At 45.6% G+C, this 19,811-nt stretch overlaps 2 protein-coding genes across 3 annotated transcripts in view; one reads left to right on the forward strand and one right to left on the reverse strand.

The window, feature by feature from the left end:
- Nucleotides 1-19,811, reverse strand: part of LOC128832943 (fatty acid-binding protein, adipocyte-like) — a 31,045-nt gene continuing 11,234 nt past the window's right edge. Inside the window, exons 2-6 of one of the 2 annotated variants that reach the window (XM_054020665.1) lie at nucleotides 17,844-17,958; nucleotides 14,421-14,531; nucleotides 5,787-5,959; nucleotides 1,207-1,308; nucleotides 1-242 (exon numbers count right to left, since the gene is read on the reverse strand). In XM_054020665.1, coding sequence (XP_053876640.1) covers nucleotides 192-242; nucleotides 1,207-1,308; nucleotides 5,787-5,959; nucleotides 14,421-14,531; nucleotides 17,844-17,874 — 468 coding nt within the window. In that variant the 5' untranslated portion in view covers nucleotides 17,875-17,958 and the 3' untranslated portion in view covers nucleotides 1-191. Of the gene's footprint in view, nucleotides 243-1,206; nucleotides 1,309-5,786; nucleotides 5,960-6,698; nucleotides 6,812-14,420; nucleotides 14,532-17,843; nucleotides 17,959-19,811 lie in introns of those variants that run through there. The other variant, XM_054020666.1, reaches the window with a different exon arrangement.
- Nucleotides 8,326-11,378, forward strand: LOC128832947 (myelin P2 protein-like). Its single transcript, XM_054020668.1, has 4 exons — nucleotides 8,326-8,455; nucleotides 10,195-10,367; nucleotides 10,636-10,737; nucleotides 11,132-11,378. The coding sequence occupies exons 1-4, from the start codon at nucleotides 8,383-8,385 to the stop codon at nucleotides 11,180-11,182; spliced, it is 399 nt and encodes a 132-aa protein (XP_053876643.1). The 5' UTR covers nucleotides 8,326-8,382; the 3' UTR covers nucleotides 11,183-11,378.

The following is a 19,811-nucleotide window of genomic DNA, read 5'->3' on the forward strand; positions in this document are numbered from 1 at the left end:
CCCACTATGTGCTCAGAAATGTTTTATTTAATAGCCGCAGTCACTAATTGCAGATTAGTTACAAGCATATTCCTAATAAAGCTGTATCTCAAAGTTATTGACGCTTGCAGAATTGAACAGTAGTGTCATGCAGCAACAATCATTGAACAGATTAACAGCAAGTTCTGATCCAACATGGAGATAGGAATTCCTCAGGCTCGCTCATAGACTCTAGTGCTGGTGACCTTGTTCATGGTGCATTCCTAGAAGGCAAGATGATTAATTCAATTTCTGAACTATTACAGCAGAGTTCTAGGAGTCTAAGTGAACAAGGATCTGTCATATCAGAGTCCAAGGTGTTTACTTAGTATTTGTTACTCTAACATTAAATATCAGAGTAAGAGTCAAGCATTTCTTGCCTCCTGGAACATGTTACAGAGTGATCATGATATCAGCCAGCACTAGTATACTGGAACAGCAGGCTGCATGTCTGCCTCTAACTTTCTGTCCAGCACTCAGATTGGTGTTTAGTACAAGAATACTAACTCTTGGGTTTTGGTCTCTTTAGCAGTTCTCCACTAGTTTTGTTTGAAGTGGAACTTTCCTACTTTGTATGTTATGGGTTGGGCTGAACCTTGTTTAAAATAGTGGGTATAATAGTCCCCCTTCATTTGTGATAAGTGTAAGGAATAATTAAGTGCCTTTTTGGAACCAGATAGCTGAAACACAAGGAGCCTCCACCCAAACACAGGTATAATCATCACCTAAGAACAGAGGTATATGTTGCACAGTCCAGGTTCTTGTTTGGTGAAGGTTTGCATCTGTGCATGAAGAGATGCAGAAGTGGCAGAGAAGCAGAGAGCCAAGGATACAGGTGGAACCTTAGAACCTAGCCTTGAGAACCTCAAGAGACTGAATACTTTTGGGTTAAGTACTGGCAGCAGATGGGCTTGGAACTGTGAGCAAAGATGCTGCCTGTTCAGGGAAACAGGACTTTGTGCACTGCAAATACTGGATGCCAAATCAACTCTTCCTCCCAAGCAAAGACAAACTAGGCCAAGTTTTGCCCATCTGCTCAGGTTTAAAGAAAAAAAAAAAAAAAGGAGGTAAACCATATTTCTGTACTTCACTTTCTTCTTACATGCACCAGCAGCTCTTAATGAGCATTTCTGTTTCAGATAGAGCATTTAGTGCTCAGATGAGGGTTTAAAAAAAACTTGAACTCACCACCACAAGCTTACTATCCACCAGTTTTCTCTTTATTGTCGTCTCTTTGCCATCCCACTTCTGCACATGAATCAAAGCACCATTGTCCAAGGTGATAATGCTCTGCCAAGACAAAAAGAAGCAGAGGGACTCTGGGTCAGACAGACAGTCACAGCACACAGAAGATTTGCCTCTTCAATCATTTAAACAAATCCCATGTTCACAGCAGATATTCAAGCTGGCTTTCAGGAAGCTTCCTGGGAAGACCCAGGTTTCAGACGCTTCTTTACCACTGCTTGCACAGCTCCTGAGAAGGCACAGATCCCGTTGTACTGTAGCTGTATCCCATGCTAGTCAAGGCTCACATATGCCACCACAATACATCCATCTTGTCAGCCCCTCTTCCCCCCGCTGGAAGAAAAGGTGTCAGGAGACAGGTGGAGAGTGGAGTTGGGCAGGGGTGAAAGTAACTTACAGGACTCAGTGTACTGGTAAGTCCTTAGCAGGGGTCAGGGCCTCAACAGGAAGGGGTGTGGCCTTTAGAGCCCCATGCCCTTTAAAAAAAAGATTTAAAGGGCCCAGGGCTCCAGCAGTGGTGGCTGGGAGCCCCAGGCCCTTTAAAATCACTGCCAGAGCAACACTGTGGAGGTGGCTGTGGGCCATTTAAAGGGTCCGGGGCTCCTACTAACGCAGTCAGGGCCGTCCCTAGGTATTTTGGTGCCCTCCGCGGACAGACTGTGTGGGGGAGGGGGGACTGGTCACTTCCTGTGGGAAGTGGAGTGACCCAGTCCCAGCCTGCTCCACTCCCCTGGCTCCCAGCCGCGCCACCAGCGAGTGCTGGGGGGAGGTTCCACCTTCCCCCAAGCCTGGGAGCCAGCAGAGCAGGATAGGGCCGGGTCACTCCACTTCCTGCAGGAAGTGGCCAGCCCTGCCCTGGTTGGCCTGGGGCCAGTCCCCCACAGAGGCCTGGGGCCCCAACCTGCTCTACTCCCCTGGCTCCCAGGCTTGGGGGGGAAACCACTCGCCAGCGGCACAGATAGGAGCCAGGGGAGCGGAGCAGGCTGGGGCTGGGTCGCTCCACTTATGCGGTGAGTGCAGGGACAGGCCTGGCTGCAATCTTCAGGGGAGTGAGGGCAGGGCTGGGGTGGAGCAGGGGCAGGGGCCTGGGGAAGAGCTGGAGCAGGGGTGGGAGCAACACACAGCTGCACAGGGCACCAGGAAATTTGGTGCCCTACGGAGCTGCCTACTTTGCCTATGGGTAAGGACGGCCCTGACCTAGGGTTACCATACGTCCTCTTTTTCCCCGGACATGTCCGGCTTTTCGGCAGTCAAACCCCCGTCCGGGGGGAATTGCCAAAAAGCGGAACATGTCCGGGAAAATGGCGGCTCTGTTTAAGAGCCTGGCTGCCTGAACGCTACCGGCTTCGGGCAGCCCCGTGCCTGGAGACCCTGCGCCGCCGGAGCCCGGGAGGGGAAGTGCCCGGCTGGGGGCGCAGGGTCTGGAGGCACGGGGCTGCCCGAAGCCGGTAGCGCTTGGGCAGCCCAGCTCTTAAACAGAGCGGGGGCGGCTGGAGCCTCCAGCCCCCGGGGCTCTGTGTAACTGACCCAGTGTCAGTTACACAGAGCCAAAGAGGAGAAAAGCCTCCAGCCCCCGGGGCTCTGTGTAACTGACACAGGGTCAGTTAAACAGAGCCTCCAGCGGCTGGGGCTCTGTGTAAGAACCGGGCTGCCCGAGAGCTACCGGCTTCGGGCAGCCCCATTGCCTCCGGACCCTGCGCCCCCAGCCGGGCACTTCCCCTCCTGGGCTCCGGCGGCGCAGGGTCCGGAGGCACGGGGGCTGCCCAAAGCCGGTAGCGCTGGGGCAGCCCGGCTCTTAGAGCCTAAGAGGAGCAGAGCCTCCAGCTGCGGGGGCTCTGCTCCTCTTCGGCTCTGTGTAACTTATACAGTGTAAGTTACGCAGAGCCGCCGGAGCCCCAGAGGGGAAGTGCCCGGCTGGGGGCACAGGGTCCGGAGGCATGGGGGCTGCCCAAAGCCCGAGCGCTACCGGCTTCACGGTTTGCTGGGCAGCCTCCAGACCCTGCGCCCCCGGCTGGGCGCTTCCCCTCCCGGGCACCAGCTGCGCTGGGGAAGCGCCGGCTGGGGGCGCAGGGTCTGGGGGCTGCCCGGGAAACCGTGATGCTGGTAGCACTGGGGCAGCCCTTTCCCCCTGGCTGGGAGTGGGAGGGAGGAGGGGGCGGAGTTAGGGTGGGGGAAGGGGCGGAGTTGGGGCGGGGCTAGGGGTGGGGAAATGGGCGGGGCCATGGCCCATGGAGGGTCCTCTTTTTTTATTTATGAGATATGGTAACCCTACCTGACCGCAGTGGAGCCCCAGGCCCTTTAAATCACAGACTGAGCCCCGCTGTCGGAGCCCCAGGGTAGCAGTGGCGGCCAAGGGCTCCGGTGGCAATTTAAAGGGCCTGGGACTCCCGGCCAACGCTACCACAGCAGGGCCCCGGGCCCTTTAAATTGGCCACAGATCCCCAGGGGCTCCCAGCTGCTGCTGCTACCTCAGGGCTCTGGTGGAGATTTAAAGGGCCCACAACTCCACTGCAGTAGCTGGGAGCCCCTGGCCCTTTAAATCGCTGCCCAAGCCCCACTGCCGGAGCCCTGGGGTAGTGGCAGCGGGGCTCCAGTGGTGATTTAATGGACCAGGAGCTCCCGGCCGCCGCTACTGCAGTGGAGCCCCAGGGATCCCGGCCACTTCTGCTACCCCAGGGGGCTCCAGCAGCAGGGCTGGTGCAGCAATTTAAAGGGCCTGGGAATCTAGCAGCTGCTGAGAGCCCCAGGCCCTTTAAATTGTTACCTGGTGAAGCTGGTCCAGTATTGCATGCTGACTCTTGCTGGTATGCTGTACCAGCTTACTTTCACCTCTAGAGTTGGGGCTAGTCCCAACTACCTTGTATCATCACTTGTGATTTGATGTAGTGCCCTATGAGATAATGCATTACATGGATGCATAGGGGCACCATCTGCTTTGGCCCACCACATAAGCTCCTCCAGTAGGCGCAGCTGCATAAGAAAACATGGCAAGGAATGGGAGTAGAAATTCCAGTCTTATCTAAAGGGAGAAAAGTCCTATTCCATCCTGACCAATGTGAGGGTGATTAGACATAGTATAAGGTGCCACTGCCAAGACTACTACATAACCCTCCCCTCACCACAGAGGGACTTGTCTTAGAGTAATTTTCTGGGCCTTAGGCACCTTGAATTCAGTGAAAACATCCTGCTATTGAAAGTTTCCAGCTAGTCCCTTTGAGAGAAACTCCTGTTTGACACCATGCAGCAGATAAGGAGCATTTACTTGTCAGCCTTTAGAGGGAAGAGCTGGGCTTGTGCCAGTTTTCTGCTTTATAGTGTATGAAGGAGGGCTGGATATGGTCAGTTTTTAGTTGAGTGTTAGCAATTTCTGTCTTTCCTACACAAAGAGGATAGGGCAACTTAAGTAATCAAATTATAGACTCAGACTCTAAGGTCAGAAGGGACCATTATGATCATCTAGTCTGACCTCCCACATGATGCGGGCCACAAAAGCTGACCCACCCTCTTCTGGAAGAACTCTCTCCTTTGACTCAGCTGTTGAAGTCCCCAAATCATGATTTAAAGACTTCAAATAGCTGAGAATCCTCCAGCAAGTGACCCCTGCCCCATGCTGTGGAGGAAAGCGAAAAAATCTCCAGAGCCTCTGCCAATCTACCCTGGAGAAAAATTCCTTCCCGACCCCAAATATGGCGATCAGCTGAACCCCGAGGATGCAGGCAAGATTCTCCAGCCAGACCCTCTGGAAAAGTTCTCTGTAGTAACTTTTAATATCCCATCATTGACCATTGTTACTAGTTACCAGCAATGGCACGTTATTGACCTATTGATTAAAATCACTTAATCCCATCAAACCATCCCCTCCATAAACTTATCTAGCTTAATCTTAAAGCCAGAGAGGTCTTTCACCCCCACTGTTTCCCTTGGAAGGCTGTTCCAAAACTTCACCTCTGATTTTTAGAAACCTTTGTCTAATTTCAAGCCTAAAATTACTACACCTCTACCCTGATATAATGCAACACAACATAACAGGTTTGCATAGAACGCAGTAACTCCGGGACTCGGGCAGCACTTTAAAGGGCCCGGTGCTCCAGGCTCTTTAAATCACTGCTGGAGCCCTGCTGCTGCTGCTACCCAGATATAAAAGGGTTTCACCAATAGCACATTAGGGATTTTTGGCTCCTGAGGACTGCGTTATATCAGGGTAGAGGTGTACTTTAACAAACATTGAAAGCCAAGCCATTTATAGAAGGGATTTTTTTTTTTAGAGTAAGGATTTTATTTACCATCTGTTAGTTCCAGTGACTAGTGAACACTTCAGAGAAAGGAAGTTGTTAGACCTTATTGTGGGAGCACAGTGGGCATGAGGATTGCCCCAAAGCCAACCAGAAGTGCAGAGCATGACCTCCCCAGTTCTTATGAGGCAGGGGCAGAAGGGAACCATGTCTAAAGAAAGTCATCATGAAGCAAGAAAGGGCACAAACCCAAAAGTCCTTTGCAGGTCACCTTTAAAGATTAGCCCTCACCTTGGTTTTCCTGTCATCTGCTGTGGTTTCCTCAAACTCTTCTCCCAGCTTGAAGGAGATCTCTGTGTTTTTAAAGGTGCTCTCTGTCTTGATGGTTATTATGTCATCATTGGTGCTGATCACCACACTGGGCTTGGCCAGGCTGCCAAGCTTCCTAGTAGCAAAACCCACCCCTTAAAGAGAAAGATACAAGTTACTAACTTGGATTTTACATACACCTCCAAGAGAGAGAGCTCGGTAATTAGGTCTGTGGATGTACTAGAAGTCATGGCTCTCTCAATCATGTAGACGCTGCAGTTCTAATGGTCTTTTGTATTTCTATCAGATACTATCTAGACCTTTTCCCTCTGTATGTTGTAAGAAGGTGCCATTTTAATAGTCACCTTAGAAGTTGAAACAGTAAATTGAGTTGTACTAGCATGCTCTAGGAGACAACTAGATACAAGCAATAGATGTGGAGTTTAAATCTTAATCCAAGCTTTCCTAAATAATAGTGGTGTTTGTTTAGCTACATACCTAGTATCAACCATTCAAGTAATTACATTAGAGCCCTCATAACATTTCCTGCTTATGAGTGATAATTCATTTGTGGCTGCACAATCAATAGTTAAGAATACAATATCAGTAAACAGCTCCATGCAGATACAAGCTAGCTCTTCCTCTTAGAAGAGGGAAGATTATAGCAAATTGACTATTTATTAGGAAAAATTTGTAACATATAATGAAAATGTTCTGTCATCCCAAATTCAAACATATCAATACTATAAAGCCATTCCACTCTGTTACCAAAGTGAATCATTCATAAATAGAAAAAAAAAAAAAACCTAAATGCACTTTCAGTATCTTCTATTTTAAGAAAGAAAAAAAAAAAAAAGAAAAAAAAACCTGCTTAACTTATAATATAGTCCTTACCTAATTCTTTCATATAGCTCTCAAAGTTTTCACTAGAAATGAGTTTCCAGCTTCCTAAAAATGGCTCACACATGATGTAAAATATAACTGGAAAAATTATTAAGCAAAGAAGAAAGTAGTCTTCTTCTAAGATCAGAAACTGCTATGAAATATGGGTGCTCAGTCACTTCATTTTAAAGATGCCCTAAACATGTGATACTCAGGGACAACCAATCAGGAGAGGCAATGTAAGGACTCCAATCACTTTCACTGTTATTTCATTTAGCACAAAAGGGCAATTAATAAAGGTCACTAATCCCAAATGAATCTGCTATTCAAAACTGAGTGTTTTCAATGGAGAAACATAGTAAATATGAAGAATCAGCCTTCCCCAATTAGAGAGGGATCAGCTGTAAAGAGACCTGTCAGTTTGTGTAGCTTCAAAGAGTCCCTTCCTGATTTGCCTGTCAGGCCCTACACAAGGCTTGATTACTGCCTGTGGTGATGTTTCCTGGTTCCTAGCAAGTTCTGACCTTCCCCCTAAACTGAGCAAGTTCTGATTGCTCTCAAACCTGGCTCCACCAACATTTTATCTCCTCCCCTAAGTACAGTGCTCAAATTGGGGGCCGGGGAGTGGTGATGTACTTCAACTTTTTGTCAACTTCCCCCCCTGCTCCCACCAGCTGCAGTGCAGAGGGCTGCTCTGCCATGACCACAAAAGTCCCTCAAAACCAGTGCTTCTATATTGTGATGCCAACTTTTCCCAACCTAGCACTAAAAATTTCCCAAATCTGGTGAAAAATTCCCAGATAAAGTTTTTTACAGTGCTTCTATATCCTGGGAAATGTCCCAAAATCTGGGAATTTGTGAGTAAAATGTTTTGAATGAAAATTCTCAATTTCCCAAGTTGAAACATTTTACTCACATATTCCCAGGGTTTGGGAAATTTCCCAGGATATAGAAGCACTGCTCAATACCCACATCAATTAAGAATCCTCCCAATTTATCATTCCATCTGCGATACCGAACCCCCACTAATCATTATGTGCCGCAGAGCTCCTGACAGTCCTGATTCCCTGATATGGCTTCTAGGTCTGTTGGCTCAGCTATTGCTGGGCGGGAAGGGAGGCAGTTCAATTAGAATCCGAGGATTGTTCATTTCTTTAAAATACAATATTATATGCAAAGTATCATGAAGACTTTAGGAATATAATCCACTGTTTTTTAAATTCCACTTACTTTATGGGGGCTTAAATAGTTGACCCTGTCCCTTTAAGATAGATGCAACTCTTATTTTGGAAGGCTAATTTCTTTTCAAATGATCCCCTATAGTGTCAGGTGAAAGCTAAGATCATTATCCTGCAAATATGTACTTAACTTTAGAAACACTGAAGCCAAAGGGAATACTTAAGCACATGCATAAGTACTTGCAGAACCAGGGCCTGAGTTTGTGGATTCTTTCTTTCCTTATGGTTTTTACCATAAGCACCTTGAGTTTCACTTTGTTACAAAAATACTGGTAATTAGGGGGCCTGACATAATTTTCTCCCATTGGTCAGCCCCCAAGTATCACATGTCCAGGAAATCTTTAAAAATAAGGGGGAGGGGGCTTATGATATATTGCTGGTTGGTTTCTTGCTGAAAGTTTGGGGGGTAGAGGGGGGGTTTCCCCTCTAAGGATTATTGTCTAGTAAATCTCTATAGAATGTGTGATCAGTTCTTAGGAACCTGGAAACTTGTCTCCAGTGAAAAATTTGAAGATTATATGAAAGAATTAGGTGAGAAATACTGTTTTCTTAATGAATAATATTGTGATGCTTTTTCTCTTCACATAAACTGTAGTGGGTCTGGAGTTTACCCTTGTAACTTAACCAAAAAAACCCAAACTTATACTGATTTTTCAGGGGCTGCCAGTTAATTGTACTCAAGGGTGTTCCTATTTCTTGATACTGCATTTCCTAGAGTCTGTAATTTGTGTATGGATCAGATATGTACAGGTACTATCTTGTAGAGTGCCAAGGTATACAACAGTTACTTAATTAGTTCTCATCAGACTGTTCAGTCTGAAAATGACAATATGCTATGTATAGTCTTAAATTGCCACACTGGGTGGGGAGATGGTAAAAAGGCATTGTAGCGATCCCTCATTGTATTTCAATAACTCCATATCTAATGTTCTCAGCTTACAAGTTAAAATAAAATTCCTTAGTACCAAACACAAGTTAGGTTCTGAGAGTTAAGTTGGATTTTTTTTTTCTGTTTTTTATGTAATCAGCAGTGATGAGGGTCAGACTATGCTTTCTGTGGCTGCTGTGCAACTCTGCTGCATTCAATGGGCTTGTAGAGGGGTAAATGATCGGAACTTGTGAACCCATCTTGTGTAAACAGGACTGCATGAAGTCTAGCTCCCTGACTCATGTTTGTTCTGCTTCTGTTGGGTAAACAGAGTCAAACGAAGTAACAACTTCTTTTTGTCACTAATGTAAGCAGCAATGACTAAATCCACAGACCACATATCTACTGAGTAAAAAGGTGCTTTCCTGTGGGTGCTCTTCAGACTACAAAGACTCCTTGAAAGATATGACTTAGGTAACTGACACACACTAGAGTAAATTCCATGCTCCATTGGTGAACCTGTATTCAAATCAGTTACACAGGTGTCACTGAGGCAACCTATCCAGTGGCTTATATGGGGAGTCATAAATGAAGTAGAGCCCATCTAAATAGGTGAGATGGAAAGGGGCAAGACTGTAGACTGGCTTGCATAATAATCCTGCTATTTAGCGAGACTTGTAGACACAAAACAAAAAAGCATGTATGCATAAAGGCATACAACTAAAGGTAAAATGGCAGCTGCCATGATATAGTAACATACAATGATAATGAATACTGGGCTCTTGTATAGTGACTTTCACTGATAGATCCTAAAGTCCTTTACAAAGGACACCGGTATCATTATCCCCATTTTATAGATGAGAAACTGAGGCACAGAGAGCTTAAGTGACTTGCCGAAGGTCACCCAGAAGCCCAGTGGAAGAGCTGGGGAAAGAACCCAGGTCTCCTGAGTCCTCATCTAGTGGTAAATCCACTAGAGAACACTGCCTCCCATAACTGTGCGCCTCTGATTCTCTCCTCTACCTGCTCCTTCAGTGTTTGGTTTGACGTGGGAGATGGGGAAACCTCTTGACTCCCCAAAATGTGTGTATTCCTCACATCTTTAATAAAGATACCTGGAAATATTTTATCAAAAGGAAAACGTCTCTGAAGTAAGAGATGATCAGCTAAGAATCCTTTAAGCCTGCTGACTATCTGTTGGGTGGGGGGAAATACACATCTATACTTCTGATGCCTTTTCAGGGAGACAGGGTGTTTATCTGTACATGTCCTCCTAATTGTCCCACTCTCTGTTTCCAGGCCACGCTTTGTGCTCTCTCCTTCATTGCCAGACAGAACTGCTGTCTTTCCTTTGTTTTCAGATCAGCGTGAACTCTTAGATGGTATCTTGTGTCTTCTTCAGGAGTGGGCTTTGCCATGAGGAAACTGGGCAGCCTGGCAAAGCCTACTGTCCTCATCAGTGCTGATGAGGATATACTAACAATCAAAACAGAGAGCCCTGTTAAAAATACAGAGATCTCCTTCAAGCTGGGCCAAGAATTTGAGGAAACCACAACAGATAACAGGAAAACTAAAGTAAGGGGTTGGGGCGTGGGGAGTGCTTGGTGTTACTGATCAGCTTGTGATGTGTGGATTTTCTTGCCCTCTTTGGGCGGAGGGAGGGGATAGGATAATCTACTTGAAAGCAATACAGTCTGAAAACCATCCGATACAGCTGTACCACGGATCTGGAATTTTGATTAGGAGACAGAGCTGAGAACATGGTATGATACACGGGGTAAATAGCCCCTTTAACTTGCAAAATGCTGGCAAAATTGCTCACCTTGCTGTTATGTCTTTCCAGAGTGTTGTAACCTTGGACAATGGCTCAATGATTCATGTGCAGAAATGGGATGACAAAGAGACCACAATAAAGAGAGAGGTGGTGGATGGAAAGATGGTTGTGGTAAGTGAGACAGTTCCTGCTATCTGATCAATGAACACTGATCTTCACAGATAGCTGAATCCCCATGTTAATCTCTTTATTTTGGATAATGTGGACCAGTGTTTTTATTAACAAGTGAAAACCCCTCATGTTGTATCTTTGAACAGCGTTGGCTAAAACAATTTCCACTTCTAAGTACTGCTTAAAGACCATTGCTGTACAATAACTTCTTCTAAACTTTTGAGACCAGTGGATTACTAATGTAATTCAGTGCTAAAGGTGGTGACTTAGACTGCGGTCTATTTGAATGCTCTCTACCTTCAGGTGCATGCTAGACTTGCAGAACAGCTTTGTTGAGACATTTCTATTTTGTCTTGCTATTATAATTTCATTGAACTCCTCTTTATCCTTCTAGGAATGTACCATGAAGTATGCCATCTGCACTAGAGTCTATGAGAAAGCATGAAGAAACTATCTGCAGTTAACTATAACTTGCTACTGGGAACTGGCTCAGTTCCACAAGATAAAGGCTACTGTTTCCCTTCTGTTTGTAAAAGTTTTGAATAGTCATGTGCCCGCAATGTACCATATTTCAGTTTAGTCACTACTTGTTTGAAGTGTGGCGAGTGAATAAAATATTTCCAGACTAATGTCCTAGAGTATTTGTGTGGTAGTGATGCCTGATCCCTTGGAAAGATCTGCTTATACTGCAATCAGGCCACAGCCTGGGCCTCTCCCATCTCAGTATCCTAGAGCAGTCTGAGACCAAATGTCTACACTGCAATTAAACAGTCCCTTAGCCCCAACCCACATCAGCTGGCACAAGCCACCCACAAGTGTCTAACTGGGGAAAAGATATACCTGAAGTGGCCTACTTGACCTTGATTAGGGCAGGAGTGCCCCAAAAAGCCAAACCCTTGGCACAAGATTGGCTTCTTCCTATTCTGGGAATTAACAAAGAAATGGGGGTCGTGTAATTGAGGGACAGATCCAAAAATGCATGGATGATAGCCAACGGAATATGGTAGAGGGAACACCAACTGGGAAAACCCCTCTGCTTCAAGAAGAATGCTAGGAAGTTGGAGGTCTAGAATACCCCCTTAGAAGTCTGTCCAGGTGGGAGAAGGAATATAGTTAGAGGGCTTCCTGAGGGGGTCTTGGAAATGAACCAACATCCTAAACTACTAAAAAATCACTTATCTCCTCTCTTCTGGATCTTTGTTACTGATGTCTCCGTCTCCTGAGATGGACACTCCCCGATGAGCACAATGCTCAAGATGAGGGTGCTAACAATTTTATATAGTGGCATAAGAAGTCTTTCTGCCTTCAGTCCCATCTCAATACATTCTGGTTTCTAATTGCTGCATCCTTTCAATGACACTTGTCTTTGAGTGACTGTTATTGACTGAGAATTCTGCAGTGTGTGTAAGTAGCTCAAACTGATAGGTAACTGCTACTGTACCATTCACTCATCACCAATGATTTTCACCAGCATTTGTGCTGCTCATTAGCCTGCTCTGCAATTCCTCAACAGCAAGGAAAACAATCTTCCTTAGTCTCACCTAATCAATTTTTAAATTACTGGCAAATTGTCACATCTCTAAAACCCCCTGTTCAGGATCCTTAACAAACATAAGACTCTTCTTATTACCATGGGAGCATCTCAGGGATGTGTACTACTTTACAATGTTCAAAATTGCATAACCTTCCTCCTTTACCAGTTGCCAATTATTTGCCTTTCCCCTGAGACTAATTATCTTCCAACCTCGTCTCTTGAGAGAGACTTACAAAAAAGCTTTTTTTCAAAAGATAAGTCAACTGTCTGTCTTCATCTACTTTAACTGGCACACGATGCTATTAGGAAGACAACTTACCATTTCAAAACAGGTTTTGGCTTGTTCCTTTTGCTTTCACCTCTGGCTTTTAGAGCTCTGCCTTTAGTTATTGGGGTGCTCACCTTGCCAGATGCTGAAGTAAGGTTTGTTGGCCTGTATCTTCCTAGATGGCCCCAGTGCCTCTCAATTTAGGTACAACACTGGTCTCCCGCTATAGGAATGGACTGTGTGTCATCTTTTATTAAAGAGACAAGGTGGGTGAGGTAATTTTTACTGGACTAACTTTCTGCTGGTGAAAGAGACATGCTTTTGAGTTTTTCCAGTATGTAAGAGTTCCAGTGATGCATTCTAGACCTCTAACAGGAATGAAGCAATAGCACAAGAGTTGGAGAAAATCTCCTTCTGCACCCCTTTCTGATACCGAGAAAGTGCATGATATGAGAGTATCACTTAGCCATCAGTAGTAGTTTGAGTATTAAACGGATAATTATGGTATTGCCTTTGGTGCTGTCTGGCCCATCTTCACCCCTAACTTTTTCCAGGAAGTTCTGCTCTGTCATTGAAGAGCACTATTTGTTTCCTGTTTCTATCACTCTCAGAAACCTAGATTTCCCTTTCCTCTTAATACAGGATGTTGACTTTAGTAGAGATTGATAAAATCCAGTGGTGCAAGTAGAATTCATTTCTTACTGGTATGCTGCACCAGCTAAAGCTGGGGGGGGCACATGACTCCTCACGTGACCCCAGGCTGGGGCTCTGCGCTCTCCTCTTCCCTCCCCTCGATCCATCCCATGTTACTTGCAGGGGGGAGCGCCCCCAGTGGGTGGACATGGCACAGCTGCTGTGTGGGCTGCTAAGAGAAGAGGGCTTGCTCTCTGGAACAATAGCCAGTTCACAGTCACACCTGCTTTGGGAATTGCCAGCAGAAGAGCTTCAAACTAGCTCCCTCTGACAGCAGAGAATATTTTTTTTCAAACATGCTGGCAACCGAGCCCCATGCTGGTAGCTCCTTTGGTGCGGCTGTATAGCCCTCAGCCTTGCCCCCAGCCCTTCCATGCAGCTGCATCTCCTGAGTCCTGTCCAGGGTCTGTAGAGGGAGGCTGGGACGGTACAGCTGTGCAGGAGGAGCTGCCGGCGTGGGGTTCTGCTCCTTTCACTGCTGCGGTTCCTGGGAGAGCCTTGAACCACAGCACTCTCCCGGGAACCGTCACGGCGAAAGGAGCACTGGCAGCCCCATGCCAGCAGCTCCTCCGGCGCAGCTGTACCAGCCCCGCCCCCAGCCCTGGCCTCTGACAGGGCTGCTGTACAAATCCCGGATAGGAGACGCAGGCACGCAGCTGTGTGGAAGGGCTGGGGGCAGTACAGCCACGCTGCAGGAGCTGCTGCCATGGGGCTGCCCGGCGGCCTGGCGTTCTGCTCCTCCTGTGTCTTTCCAATATGCCATACCGGCTATAAATAGCTTACTTGTATGGCAGACTGGACAGGACTGCCCTACTTACACCACTGATAAAATCTAACATAACTCCTCCTTTTACTTCGTCCTTGAAATCTACCATGGTCATTATAGCTAAAGAGTCCCTGCAGCTGGCTCATCATCAGGTGCCATAACCTCGGAGTTATTTGCAGCCAATGCAATATACAGCAGCCTGTAGGCTGCTCAAACCTGTGCTGGGACCAGGGCAGTGCCTGATGGCCCCAGGATCAGCAAAATGTGAAGGTGAGTTAGTCACCTTTCCTTCCAGCCCTTCTCTGGATGTACACCAAGTACAGCTTTGCCACTTCAGAGAAGCAGAGGAACACAGGACAGACTCAGCACCTTCTCTCTGAAGGCAGACACATTTCCAGTCCCCTGTCAAAATAATGTCTCACCCAGTTCTTTCATGTATTCCTCAAAGTTTTCACTGGAGACGAGTTTCCAAGTTCCCAGGAATAGCTCAGGCGTTGTGGGAGTTTGCTGGGCATTGACAAGAACAGCTGCTGCTACCATGGAGAAAAAAGAAGGCGTGAGACACGTAAACTCTGACAACTTCTCTTTAAAAATGGCTTGAATACGTAATACTCAAGGCCAACTAGTGACAGATAGTGTAGGGATAAAACAGTGCTAGGAACCAGATTCCAGTCACCAGCACTTTTATTTCCTTAGCCACAATACTGAAAGCAGAGCTAATTACAGTAAACACCCTACAATTTGGTAGTCCCAAACTCTATCACCCATCAAAAATATAAATCTTATGCTAGAGGGCCATATTTAAAAGTGGGGACCAAAATGAGCAAGATAAAAAAATACCTAATCTAAGTAACAATGACATTGGCAGCTACAGATCCTCCCAAGCAATCAGCCAATTGTTTTTTTTAACCATGACTTACTTATTTGGAAATAAAGCTTGACAGCTGTCTGTCCTTTCAACAACTTAGAAAGCAAACATGCTAAAATTCAGTCAGGAATCCCATTTCTCTGCAGCCTTGCCAGCAACTCCTACGCCGGCAGTGCTGCACCCTGACGGACATCTACCAGTCCCGTAATGATTGTATCCATGGAATACTGTGCAGCAGCTTGGATCTCCAGTCATTATTGTGGCAAGCTGGACTCAAGTATCAACTATGGCCTTCGTATCATCTGGTGCAACCCAGACAACTCACATTTCCACCCTTCCACTCCCAGCTCCCATTGCTGCCCCAGCAATTAGGTGTGAGGGTAGATCCAGGGCTGCATTGTTGCGCAGTCAACCACCAAGACAGCTTACATCACAATTTCATCTCAAAGCCACATCCAAAATGCCAGATAATGTGACCACTTTTTTGAAACCATTGAGCTTCCCAGACAGTACCTCGGACACAAACTTTCTAAGGAATGGCAGCAACAGGAGGCTCAGGACTATGTTTTGCATTGATGTAGCATTTCTTGACAGATAGACAACTCACATCTGCAGCCTCTAGTGTCTCTGGATATGCTCTTGCATGCCCCCCCCAGACAACCATATGAGCCAATAGATCCTTCTTCGTTACAACAGGATATGTTGGAGTCATGGGCAGTTTAACTTGTATCTTTACTGTTAATCTACTTGAGCTCCCCATCCTGCCCCCGTGGAGCTCAAGAACAAATAGCGTACCATCTGATGATGGACTCCCCTCTTTATCATCTTGATGGTAGATGAATGTGCTTGATGTCTCTAGATAATGCTGCTGACATAAATTGGCTACATCACTTACCCAATCTCTAGTTCATTGTTTGTGCCGCCAGAAGGCATATGCCAGATGTAACAGTGGATCCAGTTTCTACCATCCCATCCGATTTACAAAGTTTAAAATGTTTTCTAATGAAATCAATTCCTTTGCTCCTGACTCACTCAAACTTGGTGTGTGTCTGAGAGAGAGAGAGAAAGCAGCACTAATGGGCCTATGCAAAGCTTCTGGTAGTGTCTGGTTCAAATCTTCATTTTCTGGCTCTCTTTTCCAACTGTTATGTTTTTAATCAAACAATTATTTCCAAAGCCTCATTTCTGTACTTGTAATATTACTGACATACAGATGCTCCAGAGATGCTTCTAGACTTTGCAAAAGTGGACATACATTTTCCCCTCTTACATACCTTTTGTTGTGAGTAGTTTGTTACAATAAACCATGTTTGTTTCTTAAATGCAGATAAATTAATACCCGTGGGAAATTCTCACCAAGTTTTAAAGCCTGCTTGCTGAACTACACTTTCATTAGGGCTGTCAAGTGAGGTATAGGGCCTTGTCTGATCCCCATTAAAGATTTCACACCTCAAGAAGGGAAAAAGACTCATATTGACTTCAATGAGCGCTGTATAAATTGGACTAGAGAATGCCTCTGTCTGTGAAGCATTCCTTTCCAACAAGGCGGTACAGGAAAACTGGATTGCCTGGAGAGACCCACTGTGAACATCAGCAAGGATTGGCTCACTGAGGAGAATAGTGTTTCAAAGGTGTTCTCAGTCTGGACAATCTGTCCTTCAGACTGGCAAGAGTTTGAAGAAACCACACTAGAAAAATAGAAAAACAACCTGGGGACTAAAGTTTTCCTGATCAGCTGGAAAGGGGGATGGGAGCATTTTTAAAAGCAGCAGTAATAAATCTCCAATTCAGCAGAAGGGACTGTTCTGCTGAAATCCAAAAGCAGCTGTGGGGTCAAGGATGAATCACCTCTAATCTGGAAGGCCCTGTGCCACGCTGTCACATACATAACAGTGGGGGACAATTCAGCAAGATAGTTAAGGGAAAAAAGATTACTTCTGCTGGGAAGAAGTTTGGACTTGCTGGGGCATGAGTCTGGATATACTGGGGAGTCAATGAAAGAGGTGAACTAAACTGGGAAGAGGAAACAGGAGTCATAGCTTAATCAGTGGCTCTCAAACTTTTTTACTGGTGACCCCTTTCACATAGCAAGCCTCTGAGTGCGACACCCCCCTTATAAATTCAGAACACCTTTTTATATATTTAATACCATTATAAATGCTGGAGGCAAAGTGGGGTTTGGGGTGGAGGTTGGCAGTTTGCGACCCCTCATGTAATAACCTTGTGACCCCCTGAGGCGTCCCGACCCCCCGTTTGAGAACCCCTGGATTAGATCATACTATGGAAGTGAGTCTGAAGAAGAGCTGCACTGGTGCTAGAAACCAGATTACCACAATGCCAGGGAAAGAGAATTGGGCCAGAGAACTGGAAGTTGGGAAGGAATTCTTAGGAATGGGAATTGGCTCCTTTGACTGTGTACTATGATAGTAATTTAGGATAAAAAATAATTAAGAAACATAACAGCAATATAATAGCTCATTAATGTCCACGCTACAGTTAATAGATTCAAATCTCTTGTCAGTTACACCCATGCAAACTTAAAGTCAGTTGGGCTGCACTGGTGTAATTGATAGAATTTGCCACAATAACTTTAATTACATATTACATTTATTGAGTCTTCTGTCTGATGATACAACATTTCAACTGCCAGGAACACTGGAAATAGAAGAGAGTTGATATAAGCTTCCAGAATTAACATGTACATGGAAATATAGCATGCTTGAGTCCAGGAGAAGCAACTGGAAAACCAGCATTTGCAGATACAGCTATCACTGGGGTAATTAGTTGGGACATAGTGATCTTTTAATAACAATTAGTGAAAATGGACCATGATATTAAAATAAAAAGTCTCCATTTTCACAATTAGGAGAAAAAAATGATATGCAAACTGATTGCAGTTTCACTGGTATCATATATGCTTTATCCACTGCAACTGCCATGTGGTAAAATAGCTGAAGCGTCCCTTGGAACACCATACCAGCACTCCACAGAGGATGAAACAGGTACATGGTGGAACAGGTATCAGAGGTCAGGCTTCTGCTCAGGATTAGAGTTCACCCAGGCATAAGCAGGGATCTTTACTGCCACATCATCTATTGAGAAATAAAACCAAGATATCAAACACACAACATGCTGTATTTCCAAATGCATAGTCTGAAAAGGTGCAACCAACCGCGAATGATAGCATTGCTGAGACTGCAGCTGCGTGACTTTTCCCCCAGCCATGCTGCACAAAACATTTAGCTTCTTTAAAGCAACATAACTAGAAAAGCTGAAACGCACACATTTTGCTTTGGGCCTGATCCTGTTTTCCAAAGCCTTTGGAGTCATGAGACCCGGGTTCTATCACAGCAGTACCCCGGGGACCCAGTGTTAATCTCTTTATCCCACATTTTCAGAAGTGGTGTCTATTTCTGGGTGCCTTGGTTTTTGAGTGCCCAACTTTAGACATGAGGAGCCTGTTTTTCAAAGATGCTAGGCACTCACAAGTCGGTCTGAAGCCCGTCTGACTGTGACTGCTCAGCATCTCAGAAAATCAGGGCTCAGGTGTCTGAAGTTGGGTAATCAGCCCAAATTAGGGCCATATTAGCCCCGTTAATTTCTCAGGACCACATTGTGAGTCCCTTACTCACATTGCTGAGTGATTACTTACACGAGGTGTCTCACTGACATCAATGGAAGTATTTGCATGAGTGGTACCTGCTCCCACGAGAAGGCGTTCACAATGTGGCCCTCTGTCGCTCTGGTCCTTCTCTAAAATGCGGACAATACATACCTTCCTCACAGTGACTGCGTAGCTAAATTCACTCCCCGTGATCTAGAATTCGTATGTTCCAGCAAATCAGTTCTAAACACACAGTACTTGAAAATGCTGCTGCTCTTTTTTTGCCCAACTCTCCAGAATCACACATCTTACCTACCCAGGGGTCCGCACAAAGTGAGTTACCCTCCCTGAGCAGGGTTAAACCACCTTTGAGACATAGAAACCAAATATTAGTAGCACAGAGTTTTATATTTACAGTTATCCAGTGGGCTAAACATGTGCACTATGTGTATTCAGTCTCAGCTCACAAACAAAAAACATTTGACATTTAAAACAAGAGTCTCAACCTTTTCCCATCCCTGCCGCTTGCTGACGTTTAGTACATTCCTCTGACCTATTAAGTGCTGATTCTCCAGCTCCAGCAGTAGGTGGCACTAGAGAACACTGACCCCAATGCCCTGCAGCAGAAAAGATACAGCAGAACATTCACACTGTAGACATGACTGTTCCACTGAGTCCGGGGTGAAGTTCACACCACTGAATAAGCATCAAACTTTACAAATCAGGTGCCCCCAACTGATTCATAAATTTGCTGATGTTATGGATGCAGCTGCTCAGCTATTGCTCTAACCAGCTGCTCTGTTCCAGTGAGCTACCAGGGGGACTCTAATTAATGAACATCCTGAAGTTCACTAAAGCACAGAAGTCTCATCAATTGCAGCTCCATGCTAGGTAGTACATCGAAAGCCTATAGTTAAACTATCACACAGAACCTACTCACCTTCACATAGGTGGATTATATAGAATGGGCTGAGTTTATTCTGATAACGGTGGTGCTGCAATTCTTCTGTAGGACCTGATGTTGGTTTGGACCATTTGCAAATTTAACACCATTAATCTTGGCTTGAATAGGGACTGGGAGTGGCTGGCTCATTACAGAAGCAGTTTTTCCTCTCCTGGAATTGACACCTCCTCATCTATTATTGGGAGTGGACTGATTGAATTGGCCCTGTCAACACTGGTTCTCCACTTGCGAAGTAAATAAATAAATAAATTAATGGAGATATCCTATCTCCTAGAACTGGAAGGGACCTTGAAAGGTCATCGAGTCCAGCCCCCTGCCTTCACTAGCAGGACCAAGTACTGATTTTGCCCCAGATCCCTAAGTGGCCCCCTCAAGGA

This window comes from Malaclemys terrapin, chromosome 2 (assembly GCF_027887155.1).
Source record: "Malaclemys terrapin pileata isolate rMalTer1 chromosome 2, rMalTer1.hap1, whole genome shotgun sequence".
In the NCBI taxonomy this organism is placed as follows: Eukaryota; Metazoa; Chordata; order Testudines; family Emydidae; genus Malaclemys; species Malaclemys terrapin.

Bases quoted from the DNA above. Each gene is read 5' to 3' on its own strand.
- LOC128832947 (XM_054020668.1), top strand. From the start codon at position 8,383: ATGTGTGATCAGTTCTTAGGAACCTGGAAACTTGTCTCCAGTGAAAAA. The intron at 8,456-10,194 runs GTGAGAAATACT...TGTCTTCTTCAG, and splicing joins AGATTATATGAAAGAATTAG to GAGTGGGCTTTGCCATGAGG. The intron at 10,738-11,131 runs GTAAGTGAGACA...TTATCCTTCTAG, and splicing joins TGGATGGAAAGATGGTTGTG to GAATGTACCATGAAGTATGC.